This window comes from Furipterus horrens, unplaced genomic scaffold (assembly GCF_987537825.1).
Source record: "Furipterus horrens unplaced genomic scaffold, mFurHor1.1.pri manual_scaffold_3, whole genome shotgun sequence".
Lineage (NCBI taxonomy): Eukaryota > Metazoa > Chordata > Mammalia > Chiroptera > Furipteridae > Furipterus > Furipterus horrens.
This window is the reverse complement of record NW_028327173.1, coordinates 167,943,469-167,961,984: the sequence shown is the minus strand read 5'-3', so window position 1 is coordinate 167,961,984 and position 18,516 is coordinate 167,943,469. Positions and strand designations below refer to the sequence as shown.

General features: G+C 50.7%; 1 protein-coding gene across 1 annotated transcript in view; it reads left to right on the top strand.

Annotated features, from left to right (window-relative positions):
- The first annotated feature begins 2,138 nt into the window (after nt 1-2,138).
- IGDCC4 (immunoglobulin superfamily DCC subclass member 4) overlaps nt 2,139-18,516 on the top strand; it is a 34,992-nt gene continuing 18,614 nt past the window's right edge. Inside the window, exons 1-3 of the mRNA XM_090270787.1 lie at nt 2,139-2,235; nt 11,385-11,735; nt 12,452-12,593. Coding sequence (XP_090126913.1) covers nt 2,169-2,235; nt 11,385-11,735; nt 12,452-12,593 — 560 coding nt within the window. The 5' untranslated portion in view covers nt 2,139-2,168. The remainder of the gene's footprint in view (nt 2,236-11,384; nt 11,736-12,451; nt 12,594-18,516) is intronic.

The following is an 18,516-nucleotide window of genomic DNA, read 5'->3' as shown; positions in this document are numbered from 1 at the left end:
CCTTGACCTGTCAAGACCAAGGACAAACATCTACAACAATCAACAGTTCTGTGAAGCCTTCTTTCTCAACACCCCCACCACACCCTCCTCCTGCTCCCACCCTCCCAGCCACTTAGGACACTATTTTTTCCCTGTGGGTAGTGACTTGTATCTTTTATCCTGGCCATTGGCACCTACACAGTGCCATATACTGGTCTAGCTGCTTAGAATTCAGCAGTAAACCTAACAGACAAAATATCCAAGTCCTTGTGAAGCCCTCATTGTGGTGGTGGTGAGGGGGGACAGACTGAATAAAATAAGCAAAATGTAGAGCACGTTAGAAAGAAGCGGGATAAGGGGAGTGGGGAAAGTTGTGAGGATGGGAGGGCTGGTGGGGACAGAGTTTCAGACTTGCACTAGCTGGGCAAAGGTCTAGAGGCAGGAGGGAGGGGGTTGGTCATGATCAAGTTACAAGGAAGAGGCCATTGTGGCTGGAGAGGTGGTGAGCAAAGGGGATGGTGTAGGAGGTGAGATCAGAAAGGGAAAACAGTCCTTCAGATCAGACCTTCTCCTTATAATAAGGACTGTGGCATTTGCTCTAGCTATGTTTTGCCCTGGTAGGTTTTGAGCTGAGAAGTGACACAATCTTATTCACATTTGAACAGAATCACTTTTGATGCTGTATTGAGAAAAGACTGATGGGGGACAAGGACAGAAACAAGGAGGCCCGTGAGGAAGCTACTGCAACAATCCAGGTGAGAGGCGGTTGGATCAAAGTGGTAGTGGGAAGACAGAGCATGCAGGATATGACAATGAAGGGTCACGGATAATGCCAATGTTTTCCACCTGAACAAAAGGAAGGATGCAGCTGCTAGGAACTGAGATGGGGGAAACTGGGAGGAACAGGCTTCATAAGAAAGATCAGAGCTCAGTTTGGGACATGTTAAATATGAGATGTCTATTAGATAGCCTGTGAAAATGTTAGCAGGTAGCTCAATAAGTCTGGGGTTCAGGGAAGATTGTTCAGCCTGGAGCTGTAATGCAGTCATCTTCAGTATAAAGATGTCACTTAAAAGACTTGATGCCTAGATTATCACTAAGAGAAGCAAGTGGGAGTGATTGGCTAAGTCAAATGCTGCTGATGGTCCTGGCAATGAATGAATAAATGCCTGATCCCATTAGAGCTGCACAGCACAGGTCATTATTAAGGGTTAACAAGAAACAGATGGGTAAGGCACCTACTAGATAGAGACAAAATGGCTCTACATCATGGGAACTCTGGAAACCAGAGTTCTGGTCTTGCATCTGCTGCTCCCTGGCCTCATGTCCTTAGGTAAGTCTTACCTCCTCCAGCCTCAGTTTCCCTATGTGTAAAATGAAAGCCATCAGACCTTCTTTGCCTCTTTCAGGGTTGCAGAGACATCTGAATATGACAGTACTAAATACCTTGCCTGGGTTGGTTATTGCAAGAGCAGCGGAACGCGGTCAAGAGAAGCCCTCAGCTTGAAATGGCAATGGAAATAGGGGTGAGGAAGGAACTTTCATGTCCTCAGTGGGTCTGTTGGTGCAGCGTGTGGAGAAGCTAACTAGGATTCAGGACAGGACCTGGGCTGGAATGGACTGGGCTCCGAAGGCAAGGTTGGGCCATCAGGACAGAGACGGGGGCCTTGAATCTGCCTCCATTTAGCCTGGAATGAAGATGGGAGGAAACCCTGAGGCAGCGACTTGGAAAAGAAACGAGATACCAAGGCAGAGAGACCTGTGGATCCAGAGACAGAGAGACTAAGAGACAGACCAAGAAACAAGCGGCCCAATAGGGGCCCAAGGCAACCCAGAGAGGGCCAGGCACGGTGGCGTAGACCCCAATAGGGCAGAGCCCAGAGCGGTGCGGGGTCATGGTGCCCGGGCCCCGGTGGCCGCACTCGCTAGAGGCAACACCCCCCCCCCCCGCCCCCTCGGCTGCTCGCCCAAGATGGCGATGAAGGGGCGGGCGACGCGGCCTCAGCCCCAGCCCCCGCGCCGGCCCCAGCTCGGGCCCTGGCCCCCGAGGCCGCGCCCCCGCCCGCGGCGCCGCGCCTCCCCGGGCCACTGACGCCCCGCGCGCCCTCCCCCGGCGGCGGCAGCCGAGGCGCGGGGCGGCGGCTGCGGCGGCGGCGGCGGCGGCGGCGGCAGCGGCCCGGGCCGGCCCCATGGCGCAGGGGTACGCTGGCCACGGCGGGCTAATCGCGCTGACCTTCTGCCTGCTGGCCGCGCGCGGTAAGGGCGGGCACCGCGCCCGTGGCCGGAGCGGCTGCGGTGTGTCGGTGCGCCCGTGCCAGGGGCTGCGCGGGGCTGTGGGGCTGGCGTGCATCCCGGGTCCGGAGCTAGTGGGTCCGTGGGGGCGTGAGCTGCGCGTCCAAAGGGCTGGGGTTCCTGGGATACCTGCGCTTAAGGGTCTGCGAGCAGCGACTGGGTGCGTTTGCGGCTCTTACTTGTCCGCAGGGGGTGTGTGTCCTTGGTTTTTGGAGTCCGGAGTGAGTGAGTGAGTGTGTATATGTGTGTGTGTGCGTGTGTGTGTGTGTGCGCTCGCGCGCTTGCAGAGGGTCGGGAGGGGGCTTCTGCGGGCATACGTGTCCGCAGTGCGTGCCACGGTCTCAGCGTGGCATCGCGGGGCTGTGGGTGCGGTGTTGGTGACTTGTGCCGGGCAGGCTCTGCCTTGCCCGCGCGTGCCTCCGGGTTAAGTGTGTGTATGAAAGAGGAGGGTTGTGGGGTTGTGTGTCTGCACCTCCATTTGTGTTGAAACTGTGTGTAACTGTGTTTATGGGACTGAGCTAATATTTGGCCTTGGCTTTTGGGGAGTGCCCTTGCCCGTGGTGGGGGGACAGACTAGGGTTAGTGATAGTAAAACACTCAACTTTGCCCAGTGGGTGTGGTCCATGGGGCTGGTGTATGTGTGGGGGGAGTGTTGCTCCCCCAAACCCATGGCCTGGAGAGGCAGGAAACCAGTTGCTTTTGTGGACGTATCCAACGCTCGCTCTGGGGATGGGACGCGTGTCACTCCTGCCCCACCCCCCAGGGCAGATCTGGGAAGCGTGGACGAGGTCAGCAAGGCCTCCTCCAACCCCCACCTCAGTTCGGGGTTAGGGTAGGAGCCAGAGCTGTCCACGTTGGATAAACGGCTGGGAACAGGGTGACGGAGTTCCGAGCCTCTATGCCTAGGGCTCCTGCTTGCTCCCCGAGCCCTGTCGCTTTCTGTCCCATAGGCATTTCGGGGGTGGCCCGGGGGGAAGGTAGGTAGAAGGGCTAGGGAGGGGGATGGGCTGCCCGCTTTGTTCGCCCAGTTCTTGCCTTCCCTGTGGAGGGGAGAGCTGAGGATACGTCCGGGGCGAGGCGGGGAGGGACTTGGAGGTGGGGGTGGGGAGGGGGATTTCTCTCCAGCTGCTGCGGCTTTCCAGAGAGACTCAGCCAGGCCACGTGGGAGAGAGCAGGGATGGCGGAGGGGGAAGGAGCCTTAGCCTAGCGGGCCCCAGGCCCATCTCCAGGAAACCCACACAGCTGGTGGAAAAGCGCCGGGAACTGCTGGGACCCCTTCTCTCGCTACGAGGACACGCCCCTTTCTAGGCTGACTGCCCACCTGGCTGGAGGCCACATGCGGGCAGGGTCCCAAGGCTGGCGCAGGGGAGTGGGGGCGCTCGGGGCTGTCAGGTGAAGAGGATAAGGGCACATCTCCTGAAACTCGGAAGATTAATAAATAGTTGTTCCTACTGCCTTTGGTTTTTCCAGGAGCTCCAAACACGGGCTCCGTGTCACCCAACAAAGCGGGACCAGGGCTGAAAAATGCGCGCGAGATTAGAGCATTATGATACCCGTGGGGCCTCTGGCAAGGGGTGCAGTTTGCCTCGGAGACCTGGCCTCCAGGGTGCGAAAGGCGATGGCAAGGACAGATCTGGGGCTTCCTTGGCAGCAGTATGTGTGGCTAAAGCAACTACTCTACCAGCCTTCAGTCCCAAACCTGTGCAAAGTTCAGCAGGCCTGGGACAGTCCTATAGAGTTATGACAAGCCACAGTGATCAGGACCAAGGTCACTCATTCATCCATTCGTTCATTCATTCAACAAATATTTACTGAGCACTTTTTTTTGTTGCTGCCTAGAATATAATAAATAAGGAGGTCCCTGGTGCAAAGCTTCCAATCTGGCATGGGGTGCAGTGTGTGTGTGTGGGGGGTGCTGTAGGGGGGTGACTGGCAGGTTCACTGGAACAGTCAGGAAGGGTTTCCTCCAGGAAGCAATGAATACTGGAGCTCAATGCAGAGCCTGACTTAATCCTGTAGAAGGAGAGTGATGATGGGGACAGTTTTCCAGAGACAACAGCATGTGCAAGTTCCTCGAGGTGACTTAGTTTAGACCATTGAATGAAGCCAAATCTGGCTGGAGTTGAGAACACAAAAGATGAGAGAGTGGGAAGGTTGGGGAAGGATGGGACAGGGGCCTCGGAGTGTCAAGGGGCACTGGTTTTGTTCAGGACCCCGCTCATGAAGGGCCTTGTAAGCCCCACAAGGGTCTCTGAGGCCCCAGCAGCTCTTGGTGGGTTTTCAGATCAGCTTTGCATCAGCTCGATCCCGCTGGTGTGGAGAATCGATTGGGCAGGGCCGAGGCAGAAAGCTCCAGCTTCTTGGGAGGCTGTCATAGTAATGCAGGAGAGGATGGTGGCAACTAGGGTGGTGGCAATTGGGGTGGCCAGAGTAGCTGGATTCTAGATATTTAGGAAGTAGAATCAGTAGGACTTGAAAATAAATTCAGTTTGTAAGGGGTGAGGGAAAGAGAAATAAAAAATAATAGACACTTCAGCAAACTCATTGTGGCAGAATGAAGGGCTGGTGTTGGGGTCAGGATAGTGATTTCCCCTCTCTCCTCTTACCACTCCTTGAGTCAGGGATTGGGAACTGGGGAGAAGGTTTTTAGGAATGGGGTTGGTGCTGGTATGCTTAGTGTGCTATTTTCATGGTATGCAAAACGTGAGGCTTTCCCTTTCACCCAGTCAGAATTTGGTGTTAGAGAAGCCGGAAGTTGGCAATAGAAGGCCTCTAAGAACATGAAAACTGCTTTCTTCTCACCCAGAAACTGCCACCCTCCCATCCCTTTCTCAGTGTAGAGGCTCAGAGACCAACCTGTTGGTTGAAGCTTTAGGGTAGCCTTCTCTCACCCGCGCCTTGGAGTTGAGGAACCAGGTGAAATATGCTTTCTCTTAATAGTGAATCTTATCCACACATTATCTAAACCTTCATTGATCCTGTATGTACTTTCATGGCCCAATTAATCACACCTAATGTATAAATTAGCATTTACTTTTTTTATCCTCAGGGTACCTCTTTCAAGTTAAGTGACCTCACAATTAAGAGCATCATTGAACCTCAGCACTAAAAGGAACTTAGAAATAATTTTAGCATGAACCCATTTTACAGATGAGAAAACTGAGTGACTTCCCAAAGTCAGATGGGTAGGGACAGGGCTGGGGCTGGACCAGTCTTCTGGCTCCTAGAGCAGCCAGACTTTCCTGGGATTTGGTACACACATACCCAAGTTCAATCTCTCTGCACCCCCTCCCCCTCACATGAGAAGTTATCAACTTTGGGCTTGCCCCCCTCCACCTCGGTTGCTGGGTCTGGGCTATGGAATCCACCCTCCTCCACTCATCCCTTCCCCGCACTGTCTCCTGTTCAGCCTCCGCTGTTTCTGAGCTACAACAACCAGATCTGACACAGCATTCCAGATGCAGAACAGATGTCATTGCCTGGCGTGCCTGGGGGCTCCCGGTTCCTGGGGGTGGGAGAGAGAAGAGTAAGAGCAGCTCTGATTGGGGAGGACCCCATCCCCAGCCTGGTCAGAGGGGGGTGATGGAGCTTCAGGGGAAGGAAAACCAGAGAGGGTGTTCTGGGCCTGACATGCAGAGAGATGGAATCCTTGTCTCTGATCTAGCTGGGCTGCCAGTGAATGCTGCCTTCCTGCTGAGGCTGAGACTTCCTTTGAATTTGAGGGGCTGTGGTGTCTTTGGGGTCAGGGGAGCAAAAGTTCAATAAATTCACTGTCTCAGGTGCAAAGTAGTGCAGAGAGAAGCCTTCTGGATGGTTCGATAATGGGGTCATTACTTTGTTCTGGAGTTTGGAGAACAGAGCTCTGGCAAGCAAGTGGAGCATACAGAGAGAAAAAAGTGGGCACAGGAGGAAGATATTTTTAACCATACAAATCATAGAGCAGAACAGGTGAGACAGTGAGCTCCCTAGTCCTGGTAATGTTTAAGTATAGTTTTTCAGTGTGAGTTTGCTGTTCTGTCTCTGTGCTTTTTAAGCATTTTGTTAGGTGTCTACTAGGTGCCACATAGTATGCTAGGCAGTTTCATGTATTATTCACACCATCTCTAGCCCTGAAGGGAGTGCCTATGATTTTTACAGATAAGGAAGTTGAGGCTTAGAAAAGCATGAGGGCCTCTGGGCCGTATCTTTTTGAGTGTGTTCCCCATGTGCACTCATGTGTTCAAGGAATATTTACTAAGTGCCTACTATTGTCAGGCACTGTTTCAGATACTGGGGATTTATTTGTTTATTTATTTATTTATTTATAAAAGATTTTATTCGCATATTTTTAGAAAGAAGGGAAGGGAGGGACAAAGTGAGGGAGAGAAACATCAGTGTGCAAGAGACATGTCAATCAGTTGCCTCTCAAATGCTCCCACTTGGGGATCTGGCCCACAACCCAGGCATGTGCCCTGACTGGGAATCGAACCAACGGTCTTTTTTTTGCAGGCCTGCAGTCAGTCTTCTGAGCCACACCATCCAGGGCAGTACTGGGGATGTAGAAAGCTGACTGGGACCTAATTTGAGCTTGTGACCTAGTTGGGGAGAAAGGCAAATCAAAAATCTAGGTGATAACTGCAATGATCAAGGTGCCCAGAATCCTTTAGGGCAGAAAAAGGAAAGGTGTCTGAATCAGATCCTGGATGGCACAGCTGTCATGGGGAGAGGGAGCAGCATGAGCAACACATGGAATGGCAACGTGCTTCCAGAGAACTGGAAGGAGTTTGCTCTGGTGGGGACAGGTCTCGAAACAGGAGGTAGGCAGCTGAGTGTGGCTTTGCTGTCAAGTTGGCTGAAGGGGGTGCTCCAGAGTTCCTTGTGTCCCAGGCAACCATCCCAAGCTCTCCTTCCAGCTGTTAGTGGGAGAGGCTTAGTGTGTGGTTAGGGAGGTGGCCAAGGTCGGGGGCAGCGAGGGAGGTTTCTGGAAAGAACTGACTTGCGTCTCCTGGGAAAGGAGAGTGGCAATGGTGTCATGGAAAATTGCCCTAAATCAAAAACAAGTTGTAAATCTATCAGGCCCTGAAGTTCAGAAGTGACAAGGCATTGATGTCCGTGGCGAGAGCTTGGCTTAATTATGGAGGCACCTCGGCTTTAATCCCTGCCCCCACCCCCCACCTCCTTCCTGAGAGCTTACTGAAAAAATGGAACCCGGGCTCACGCCAGAGGGCTTGGCAGCTTGTCTCCTTTCTGTCTCCATTCTAATTGGTCTCATAAAACCTAACTTATCCGGTAAATGGGTACAATAATCTGTCAGAACAAGGACATTGAGAGGTAGCCTTGGGGCTCCCAAGCGTCTCTGAGTCTCTGGCAGGGTTTCATCGAGGAGGCTGAGGAGGGTGTGGGAGGCCCCCTCGAGGCGGAGAGCTGGCGGGCAGCAAGTGTCCGCTGTGTCTGCCCGGGGCCTGAGAGAGACAGCTGAGAAACGCTATGGGAGGGGTCTTGGGGCTCAGCCACAGCAGTAGTCTGGGGGTGGCAGGAAACGAGTGGCCACAAAGCCACTGGACAAACAAGTCCCACTGCCCAGAGTGTCACTTTTTCTAAAAGATTTGGTGGTGTGGGAACCACGTTTATATCAAGACAAACATTTCTGTGTGATGGAGCAGAATGCAAAATGTTCCAAAGGCTTAAAATAAAACCATTTAAGGTGGTCAGCAAGCCTCCTGGGTATGCTCCCCTCTGCTGCTGGGAGAATTTTGGTGAAAATGAGGAATGTGGAGATGCTTCATTTTTAAAACTGCAGAAATGCAGGCTGAAAGGAGGAAAGTAGTGGACCCAAGGTCATACAGCAAATGATGGACCCAGGACTCTGACTCTAGGTCAAGGCCTGTTCTACCAAGTCCCACTGTTCATCTAGGCCAAGAGCAAAGACGGATTTCCAAGTGGCTGTGTGGTGTTAGACTCTGAAAAACAATGTAACTGGGGAAAACAGGGGCAGCTTTATGGAGGGTCTGGTGTCTGAGCTGGGCCCCTAATGATGAATGTTCTGACCCCAGAAGTTGGGTGGGGCCCTAAGGCAGAGAGAAACCTCTTATTCAGGAGCAGCTGCCTTGCAGAGAGATGAGACCCTCCTTTTGGGCCTCAGTTTCCCCATCTATAAAGTGAGGAATCTCAGGCTTCCCAACATGGGCTGGCTTAGCTCCAGGCACAGCCCGGTACTCTCCTATGTTCTTTCTGCACGTACACCCCTGTTGATTTCCCTGTTCTGCCTTATTGGGTGCTGCTGGACTCCTCAGGGGTGGGGAAGCCAGACATCTGCTGATCCATGAATATTCAGGAAGGGAACCAGAGCCTCCTCTGGGCTCCCCAGCCAGCCGCCCGGCCCCTCTGGCTGCCGTCCTGCCCGCCGGGGCCCAGGCTGCTGACATACCCAGCAGCTGCTCGGAGCCCCAACTGTTCACATTGTTTGTTCAGCGCTGCAGGGGATTTTCCAAGCCCCGGACGGGTGGAGGGGGGCGGGGAGGCTGCCCGAGGGCTCAGGGATTCGAGCCCTGTGGGGCTTTTCTCCCCTGAAATGCAAACTGACTCCTCAGCGGCTGGAACCAGGCAGTTGGAAGCCTCAGAGCCCTGACTTGCCTGCATGTGAATCCTAGAATCTAGGGCCTGGGAGACTGTAAGGACTGAATGTTAAGAACAGTGATTAGCATTTATGCAGCCCCTTCAGTGCCTTTAAATAATGAGCTCCAGTTCCTTGATTGATGCTTGCTGGGCTCTGAGCTGGAGCCCTGACTTACATCATCTTGTTTAATCCTCCCAAGCCTGGTGATAGCATCTTCACTGGACAGATGTGGAAACTGAGGCCCAGACAGGTTAAATGGCTAGTCATACAGCTGGTAGGTGGAAGAACAAGATTGGGACCTTGATCTTCTACACCAAGGTCAAATGCTCTTCTCACCGCAACAAATTGCTTGCAACAATGTGAATGCCAGTTTGGTTTATTCAGTTAGAATGGAAACTGGGTGAGGGCAAGGGCTGCCCTCTCCTCCCTGCACCCACTGGTAATGCTGAACCCAGCTGGAGGCGCCAGCAGAGCCTTTCTGATAGGCTAACAAAGGCAGAGACCCGGTTCAGGCCCTGTCTGTGTGTCTGTCCTTTCTGCAGCATCAGAGCCCTGGCTCCTGCCCTAGCCTCCTTGTCTTAAGCAGTCAGAACTTCTCCTCTTGAGTCTTGTTCTTCTTTGAGGGTGGTAAGAAAGGAGCCTGGGGACAGACAGGGGTTCTAAGTGTGGGTGGGCATATGTGTCCAGGTCTTGATAAGTGTGGCAGAGACTGGGGTGTGTGTATTCAGGTGCAAAGGTTTTATCTACAGTTTGTGTATATCTAGATGGTGCTCTGTTTCTTCAGCAATAGGTATGTCTAGTTCATTAATCATTTTAAAATCATAGAATCTCAGACATCACCTGCTACACTGGAGTAAGCTAAGGTGAGAAGGAGAAGTGATTGGCCCAAGGCCACACAGCTAGACTGGCAGAGCCAGGTCCAGAACTGAGGGTCCCTGATTTCCTGGCCGCTGTACTTTCTGCTTGCTTCACATGGCTCTGTCAGCACAGGCTTGCCTTGTAATGAGCATGGGCCATAGTCCCTGGCTCACTCTCAGGTACCCCATTCTGCCTGGAAGGAAGGAGACAGGTCAAAGGATGAGAAGCTTTTATGGGACATGGAGGCAGCAGGTCAACCTTCTGAGAGACACAACTAGGAGAACCAACCATTTGTCTCTGAATAATGATTCCAGGGAGCTGCTGAAATGTTGGTTAAAATAATAAATATCGGTGCCCTGGCTGGTGTGACACAATGGGTTGAGTGCCGGCCTGCAAACTGAAAATTTGCTCATTTGATGCCTCGTCAGGGCACATGCCTGGATTGTGGGCCAGGTCCCCAGTCGGCGGCGTGCGAGAGGCAACTGATCAATGCGTCTCTCACACATCGGTGTTTCTGTCCCTCCCTTACCTGCTCTCTAAAAATAAATAAATAAAATCTTTAAAATATATCTATATGTGTGTGTATATATATAAATATTGGCCTTCGTCTGTTTTAGTTTGGACCGTGGGGTGGCATTTCCTTCCTCCACTGCTCCCCTCCTCTTCCCTTTGTGCCAAGGGCAGGGCTGGAGCTGCAGGTCGTGCTGGGGCCTCTGGAGAGAGAAGATCCTTGGCTCTGTCAGGAGACGGGGCTCTGGCCCTGGCTTGCTGCATGGCCTTGGGGAAATCAGCTGCAGGAAGGAACGCCTTGCTCCTCCAGCCACTGGGGCAGAAGTGGTCCAGATGATCTGTCAGACTCCAGGGGCGGGAGTGGCACTGCTGAGCCCGGTTCTGTGCCCGGTGAGGCACTGGGCTGCACTCCTTTCCATGCCTCTGCTTATTCAGTGCTCACGGCAGCCCCTCAGGGAGCCTTTACCGTGTCTTTTTGATTGAGATACAACTCGCAGACCACAAAATTCACCATTTAAAGTGTACAACTCAGTGGCTTAGTACATTCACAAGTTTGTGCAGCCTTCACCACTATCTAACTCTAAAAGATTCTCATTATCCCATAAGGAAACCTCACATCCCTTAACCGTCACTCCTCTTCCTCTCCCTCATCCCTGCAGCCATTCATCTCCTTTCTGTCCCTATGATTTGCCTACTCTGGGCATTTCCTAGAAATGAGGTCATACAACATGTGGCATTTTGCAACTGGCTTCTTTTACTTAGCATCTAGTTTTCAAGGTTCAACCACATTGTAGCACGTACCAGTTCTTTCTTCCTTGCCATGGCTGAGTCATGTATTTATCCGCTCATCAGGTGATGGACATTGGGGTTGTTTCCATGTATTGCCTACTATGAATAATGTTGCTAAGAGCTGTGTATTTTAGTGGGTGAGGACATGGAGCAGCTGGGGAAGACGGGCATGAAGAGGTGCAGCAGTTTGCCCAAGCCCACAGTGAGTAAGGGACAGAATCAGGATCCAGACACAGGCCTTTCTCTGAGACCTCTTTCTCCACTATGTGCCCCAGCCCATGGATGGGTGACTCAGGAGCTGGGGACTGTGGGAGATGGGAGGACACACTCTGATGGCCCCGGTGCCCTCTCCTCTACGCAGGGGAGCTGCCGCTGCCCCAGGAGACAACCGTGGAGCTGAGCTGTGGAACGGGGCCAGTGCAAGTGATTCTGGGCCCAGCGCAGGTAGCAGTGCTGGACTGTAGTCTGGGGACCGCTGCTGCTGGACCCCCCACCAGCATCACATGGAGCAAAGATGGAGATGCCCTGCTGGAGTACAACCACCTGCGCCTGCTACGCAATGGCTCCCTGTGGCTGTCCCAGCCGCTGGCACCCAATGGCAGCGAGGAAGCAGCCCCTGGAGCCTCAGATGTCATTGAGGGCAGCTATTCCTGCCTGGCCCACGGGCCCCTTGGAGTAGTGGCCAGCCAGCCTGCAGTGGTCAAGCTCGCCAGTAAGTGTTTGTATTTGGGGGGTCTGAGCCAAGACCCAGAAGGCCTGTGGTGTGGGACATGGGATCCTGATTGGTTACCTGCACAGAGTCCTGTGTCCTGAACCCAGGCCCCCTTCCCCTGCCTCCTGTCCTGCTCAGTGAGTCCCTCCCTGGTATGTTTGCCTCACTGTTCATTAGTCCCATTTCTTCACTCCTCTATTCTTTCTCCTTTTCTTTCCCAAGAAGTTTGAGAGTCCAAAATTGTACTCTCCTCCAGGAAGCCTGCCAGAGAGGCTTGTAAGTGTCAGGGGCACAAAGGTGCCTCCCCAGGGAGCTCCCCACCCTAAGGCAGGTGGAGTGTGTGGAGTCAGGCCCCACTGTCCAGCCCCCTTTCTCGGGGGCTCTGAGGAGGTACCGATCACCATGATATAATTTTCAGGCCAGAAGGAATGTATGTCTTACTCTAGTCTGACCATGATGCTGACATTAAGCCCGGGGACTTGGGAATTCACAACATTTGACCAGTAATGACCACTTCTTTTCCTCTTGTGGCCTCTCTCCCAACTGTGACTCTGTGGATCTGAATTTGCTCTGCTTGTGTTTCTAAAATTCCATGTTTCTGTGTGTGTGTGTGTGTGTGTGTGTGTGTGTGTATGTTTCACTGTCTGTGCTCCCGGCACCTCCCTTCCCCTGCTCCTCTCCTGTCCCTGCCTGTATGTCACTGTCCTCTTCCTCAGCACTCGCAGGCTTCTCTCTGCACCCGGAGTCTCAGACAGTGGAGGAGAACGGGACAGCTCGATTTGAGTGCCACATTGAAGGGCTGCCAGCACCCATCATTACTTGGGAGAAGGACCAGGTGACAGTGCCTAAGGAGCCTCGGTGAGTGCCCTGTAGGGGCGTGTAGAGTGGGTCCCTGTGGGCAGGCCGGGGAGGGCTCAGAGTCAGGGTGGCTCCATTTGCTCAAACTGATGGAGGAGCCAATCATTGTCTGGCTCTCAGCTCATTTCTGGTCCCAAAGAGAAGTTGGGCAAGAAGTTTTTGCTCCCTGGGAGGAAAGCTACCTCCGAAACTATGGAGCTCTGGTAGGGGGTCATGATAAAGTCCTTGAGAGCATCTCTAGTCCCACCACTTGCTTTATTGAGGAGACAAAGGACCAGGGAGGGGCTGTGGCTTATCCAAGGCCACACTGTGAGTCATTGGCAGAATATTTGTTGCCCATTCAAGGCCCCAAGGCTGCTGGAAAGGTGTTCTCTTTACAAAGTTCTTCTGGAGTTTCTACCTCTCTTCCTCCCTCAGTCCCACCCTGTAGGGCGCAGCCTCTGATAAATGGGTTGTGGAGGACCTTCCTAATTCCCCCTCCTCTCTCCCCATTAAGTCAGCGGGAACATAGAGCCATGCCAGGGAAGAGTTTCTAAGGTGGAAAAGAAGCAGAGGGTAGACCGTCTTGTGGCCTCCTGGGTAGGACCAGATGTACCTGCAGCACGACCAAAAAGCGCGAGGCTCATTCACATCTGTGGTCTCTGAGTTGATCTCATGGCTCAGTTGTCACTCCCCGGTTTCTTAAATCTTTGGTAAAGTGGCTCCCCAGGCCTTTCCCAGCCACCCTACAGTCCTCTCCCTACATGTCTCTAGCTATAGTTACCACGCTGCCCTCTCCTGGTGGAGACAGGGTTCCTTAGGCTCAGAAGCACTGGTTTTTGGATCTGCCTGCTCGGGGGCTAACCTGTCTTGAGTGTGTTGAGTTGTCCCAGCTCCTCTGACTTTTGTCCATGTCTAGGTAGGGGTGGATGTGTAGGAAAAACTTCTTGGTAGAAAAGCCACAGGACACATCTCTGTAACAGTTGTGAAGGAGGAAGAAGGGCGAGAGGTTAGCTCCATTGGTCCTCAGCAAGTCACTTCTCACTCAGCTTCATACTCCCCATCTATAAAATTAAAGGGAAAAAATGAAAGGATTGGATTAGATCATGGTTTCCCAAAATATATTCTTTGTAAAAATTATTCCCAAAAAGAGGCTCTTTGAAAAAAACGATTCTGTAGTCCAGGTCAGGAAACGACCTATAAATCTCCCTCTTGGAGTTGACAAGACGCCGAGAAGTCCTGCACTGAAACACTAACTTCCTTAACCAAACACTTTCTAGACTCATCTCCCCACACCCCCTTCTGCAGCATTCCATGAGTGAACACTCTAGGGAGTGGACCATGGGAATACTGACATTGTAAGGTCTATGCCTCCCAAATGTGGGGCTTCTCACTGCTCTTTGGTGGGTGCTTCCTGGGAGGTGCTAAGAAAGAACCAAGCGAGAGCCTACTGCTGGCAGCCCCCAGAGAGAAAGGGAGAGAGCAGAAAAATCTCCGCATGTTCCAAGTCACAACAGGTGCCACTTAATGAGAGCTATGTTTTCTCACTTAATCATTCCTATCATCCTTCAAGGTAGGTATTCTTATTTTTCATATTGTCCTCTTTTGGTGCATGTTCCTAGGAGATGCATCTTTCAAATTCATATACATAAAAAGAACAAGAATCACTCCTTTTACCCATAGAAAGCCACTGTTAGTTTTGATGTCTGTCCTCTGGACTTCTCCCCTATACATGTATAAAAATTCTCTTCAAAAATTTGCATTATATTGTACATACTGGTTTTTTTGTTTTTGTTCAGTCACCTTTTTTTCAAAACAGAAATGTGATTATATTTCAACCTTTACTTTTTTTTCAGTTAACACATAATAAACATCCTTCCAGGTCTGTACATATGCGTATGGCAGATATTAGTATCCAGGTTGTTAAATGAGGGAACTAAGGATCAGAGACAGAAACACCTTGGCCCGGGTCACACCGCTAGTACTCAGTGTCAGATGCCCTTGTGCTGGCGTGAATGAGACACACACAAGCCCCTTGTGACTTAGTGGTTTTGGGGCGGGATAGCTGCAGTGTCTGAGGAAGTTCCTGTTGCAGGTGGGCTTAGAGATTAGGTGGCCCAACGGTGGCTCAGAGCAGGGAAGTTACTTCCCCAGAGTTTTTCTGCAAACAGTGGGATTCAGACCTGGCCTCCCGACATCTAGTTCAGGCATCGTTCCATGAAGCCACAGGCCTCTCCCAGGAGCCTGGAGCTGCCAGTTCCTGAGCTCAGGGAGTGTTTGCCCCCAAGCCCTCTGAAAAATGATCCTCATCTATAAATAAGCCGGGCTCACATGTCCCAGCACATTGTGTGGGGGGAATAAAGAAATGTTTAAAACAGCAACTTGATTATGCCCAAGGTATGTATTTTTACACATGCCTAGATATAGTCCATGTACAAATATGCTATTCATAAACTCGGCCCAGTGGTTTGAAGGAGACCATATGCCTTGGTGTAGGGTGTGCACATGTGCAGTTAATAAACACACTCTGTCAGGAGATATGTGCATATTTTTGAAACTGGTGGTGAAGACTATACCCTAAGGCAATTCCTTGGTACTTACAACTAATTTCTAATGATAGGGGATAATTTTTCTTCCATGGAAATTAGTCATCAATGAGAGCAATGTTTCCCAAAATCCAGGCATTCATAAACCCCCTGTATAACTTTGGCTATCCCTAAACCATTTATACAATCACTTAATACATTTCTTTAAAATCACCTCTCTCTTTTGTAACTTAGCACATACTAAAAGGGAACATAATCTCACTGTAGTAAAATGGAAAACCAGCAACACTTACCGTAAGTAGAAAGTGGCCATAAAAATAAATACATAACCACTGGAATTTTTAAAAATGTATGTCTAGATCCATTTGAAATTACTTTGTTATCGCCATTCATTCACACGTTAAAAACATGACTCTAATGGACTTAGATACCGTGGGCTCCCTAGTCCAGCCTTCGGCCCTACCCGTCTCCCAACTGCCATTGAGTCTGTTGACACTGTCTCATCCTCAGCTAGTGTCCCTTTTCCCCCAGGGGGGTCTCTGTAGGACTCAGGGTCGGGACTCTTTGGCCCTCAGGAGATTCGGAGCAGCTGTGTCATTTCTTCTGCATTCTTGAACCCCTGGGTCCAAGTGGCCTTTTGGGGGAGGGGGCAGCAGGCTCAAGGTCAGGCGTGGAAAGAGAATGAGTCCTTCTTTTTGGATAGAGGTTTCTTTTCATTCTATAAGCAGCTATTTTGTTCTATTTGAAATTTGAACTAAGTGCTTAAATGTAAAATATACTAACTTAAAGGGGAAAAAAAATCACCACCTGAACACAGACAACTATTATCATTTTGAGTATTCCTTGCAGTCTTTTTAAAAATACGTTCAGTTTACACTGTAGTAAAGATGTGTTTAGAGTTGGCGATTCGCAGATAGTGTTTGTGTCCATTATCTACCATGAGCTCATGAGACATGAAAAGGGGCAGGTTGTGAAGAAGGCAGGACAGACATTGTTTAACCCATTTTTCAGGTGAGAACCTGAGGTGGGAACACATGCTGTCACTTGCTAAAGTCACATGTGTTGCATGTTGGAGCCAGTTCTCTCCACTGTGCCACAGAGCCCGGAGTTACAAAACAAAGTACACAAGAGCACATGCTTTTTCAATTTAATTTTTTTTAGGTTTTCTATTTCCAAGCTAATAAATATTCACTGCAATTTTCTTTTTTAAAGCACAATTTCCCAGGAATCCCACTCCAGAGAAAACCTCTGTGAGTGATGGGAGCTTTACCCCCCTTGACTTCCGTGTGTATGTCCTAACATCTCATTGATTTACATTCCCAAACCAAAATTGCTTCATAAACACTGTCTTGTGACTGTTCTCCCCACTAACCAATATATGTCTTGGACATCTTTCTAAAGATGCTTCTAAAACCACATTTTAAGAAAACAAAAAAGACTTTAGATGAACACTAACATTGGTTCTATTATCTATAGCAACAGCACATCTGAGGAGAGACATTCATTCATTCATTCAACACACATAATTAAGGAAATGTTAGTTGTCAAAGGAGGTATTAGCTCTTGGGTACCTGGAGCACAACTTCCCTGTAAAGACCAAGGAGCTTTGGGGCTAAGAAGGGTGGGCAGCTCCTGGCAGGAACCTGCAGGCAGAGTCAGCCAGCTAGACCAAGGGAGGGCGAAGGGTCTTGAAGGTAGAGTATATCAGGTGGAAGAGACCTGGGTGGGGATGCAGGGTTTGTTTCCCAAATGAATCCTGCTTGTCCTGCCCTACCTGGCCTTTCTCATCCAATTTTCTGTGGCTGCAGGCTGGGTCATGGCCCAAGATTTTACCTGCAACCACCCTTTTCCTCCTTGTCCCTTCTCCCCCCACTGGCCTAGCATGGCCATGGGCCACTGATGGAGCTGAGGGCAAGACGTCAGGGCAGAGGTGGGTTGTCTTTGGGGTGAGGGAAGGAGTGATGCAGGTTTCTCTCTCTCTCTCTCTCTCTCTCTCTCTCTCTCTCTCTCTCTCTCTCTCTCTCTCTCTCTCTCTCTCTCTCTCTCTCTCTCTCTCTCTCTCTCTCTTTCTTTCTTTCTTCCCTCTAAGTCTTTGGGCCACAGCAGGTTTCCAGGCCCATGGCCAGAATTCTCTCCCAACACCCTTGAGCTAGTTCTAATCTCCTGTGTTTAGATGTTGTTATACCCTGTTTCACCACAGGCTAAGGGATTTCTTCACCAAGTGCACAGCTGCCCTGTTTCCTCTCCAACCTTGGCCCAACCTAATCCAGGGGCCAGCACTGTTTGTTCTCTTGAGAAATTAGAACTCTCAACCTCGAACTGACCCTGCAGGGGTCACAGTTGGAGGATCCAGGAGGACCCACTCACTTCCTCCTTGGGCCAGAGCCCCTGGGTTGCTTTGTCTCTCAAGCAAGGCCTCTGAGCTTCCTGAGCCTGAACCACATTCCAACCCTCTAACCAAGAGGGCAGAGAACACCTCCTCATCCACCCTGCTCCTCCTCAGTAATGTACGTATTGGTTGGGGCTTGCTGGGGACCACGTCCCTTCCATTGTAATTCTCAGCTATCTAAGGGCTGCTGAGATAGGCAGGTGGGATTTGGGACCAGAAGACCTGGGTTCAAGTTGTAACTCTGCTCCAGCTGTGAGACCCTAGGAAAATATCCTACTCTCTCCGAGCCTTAGTTTTGTCACCAATAAAGTGAAGGTTGTGATCCCTTCCATGTTTTGGGCTTGTTTTGAGGGTCAGATGAGATAGTGTGAATAAAAAGGACTTTATCAGCGGAGGAAGGAGGTATAGAAGGCTATATAATAAAAATAACTTCTCTCCCACTTTCAGTTCCCAGGATCCCAGGGCCCCTCCCCAGAGACAACCACCATCCCCAGGGACATTAAGTGCTAAAATATACATGCACATATCCCCCCACACATGGGGCTTTCTCCTTTATAACAGCTGCCTAGCACTCCATTGTATGAGGATACCCAAACCGATTTAGCTAGTCCCCACCCTACAGGTGGACACTGGATTGTTTCTAGTCTTGTGTTATTAAAGACAATGCAGGAATGAATATTGTTAAACAGACATTTTTGTGTACATGCATGAGAATATTTGTGGCATAGAGTTGGCTGGGTGCACATGCAGGTTTGAGTTTAAGATATCACTGACTTACCCTTGAAAGAGGGTGTATTGATTGGCATGGCTACTGACGAGACAGGAGTGCCTTCCCCCTATTCCTTCATTCAAGTAGGGTGATATTAAACCTTTTGACCTTTTCCCATCTGATAGGTGAAAATGGTATAGTTCTAATTCGCATTTTTTAAATTATGAATTAAGCTTGAAAGGGAGACACTGTAGGTATTTCAGGTTGGAGCAAGGATGCCCAGTTGGGGCATGGCCACCC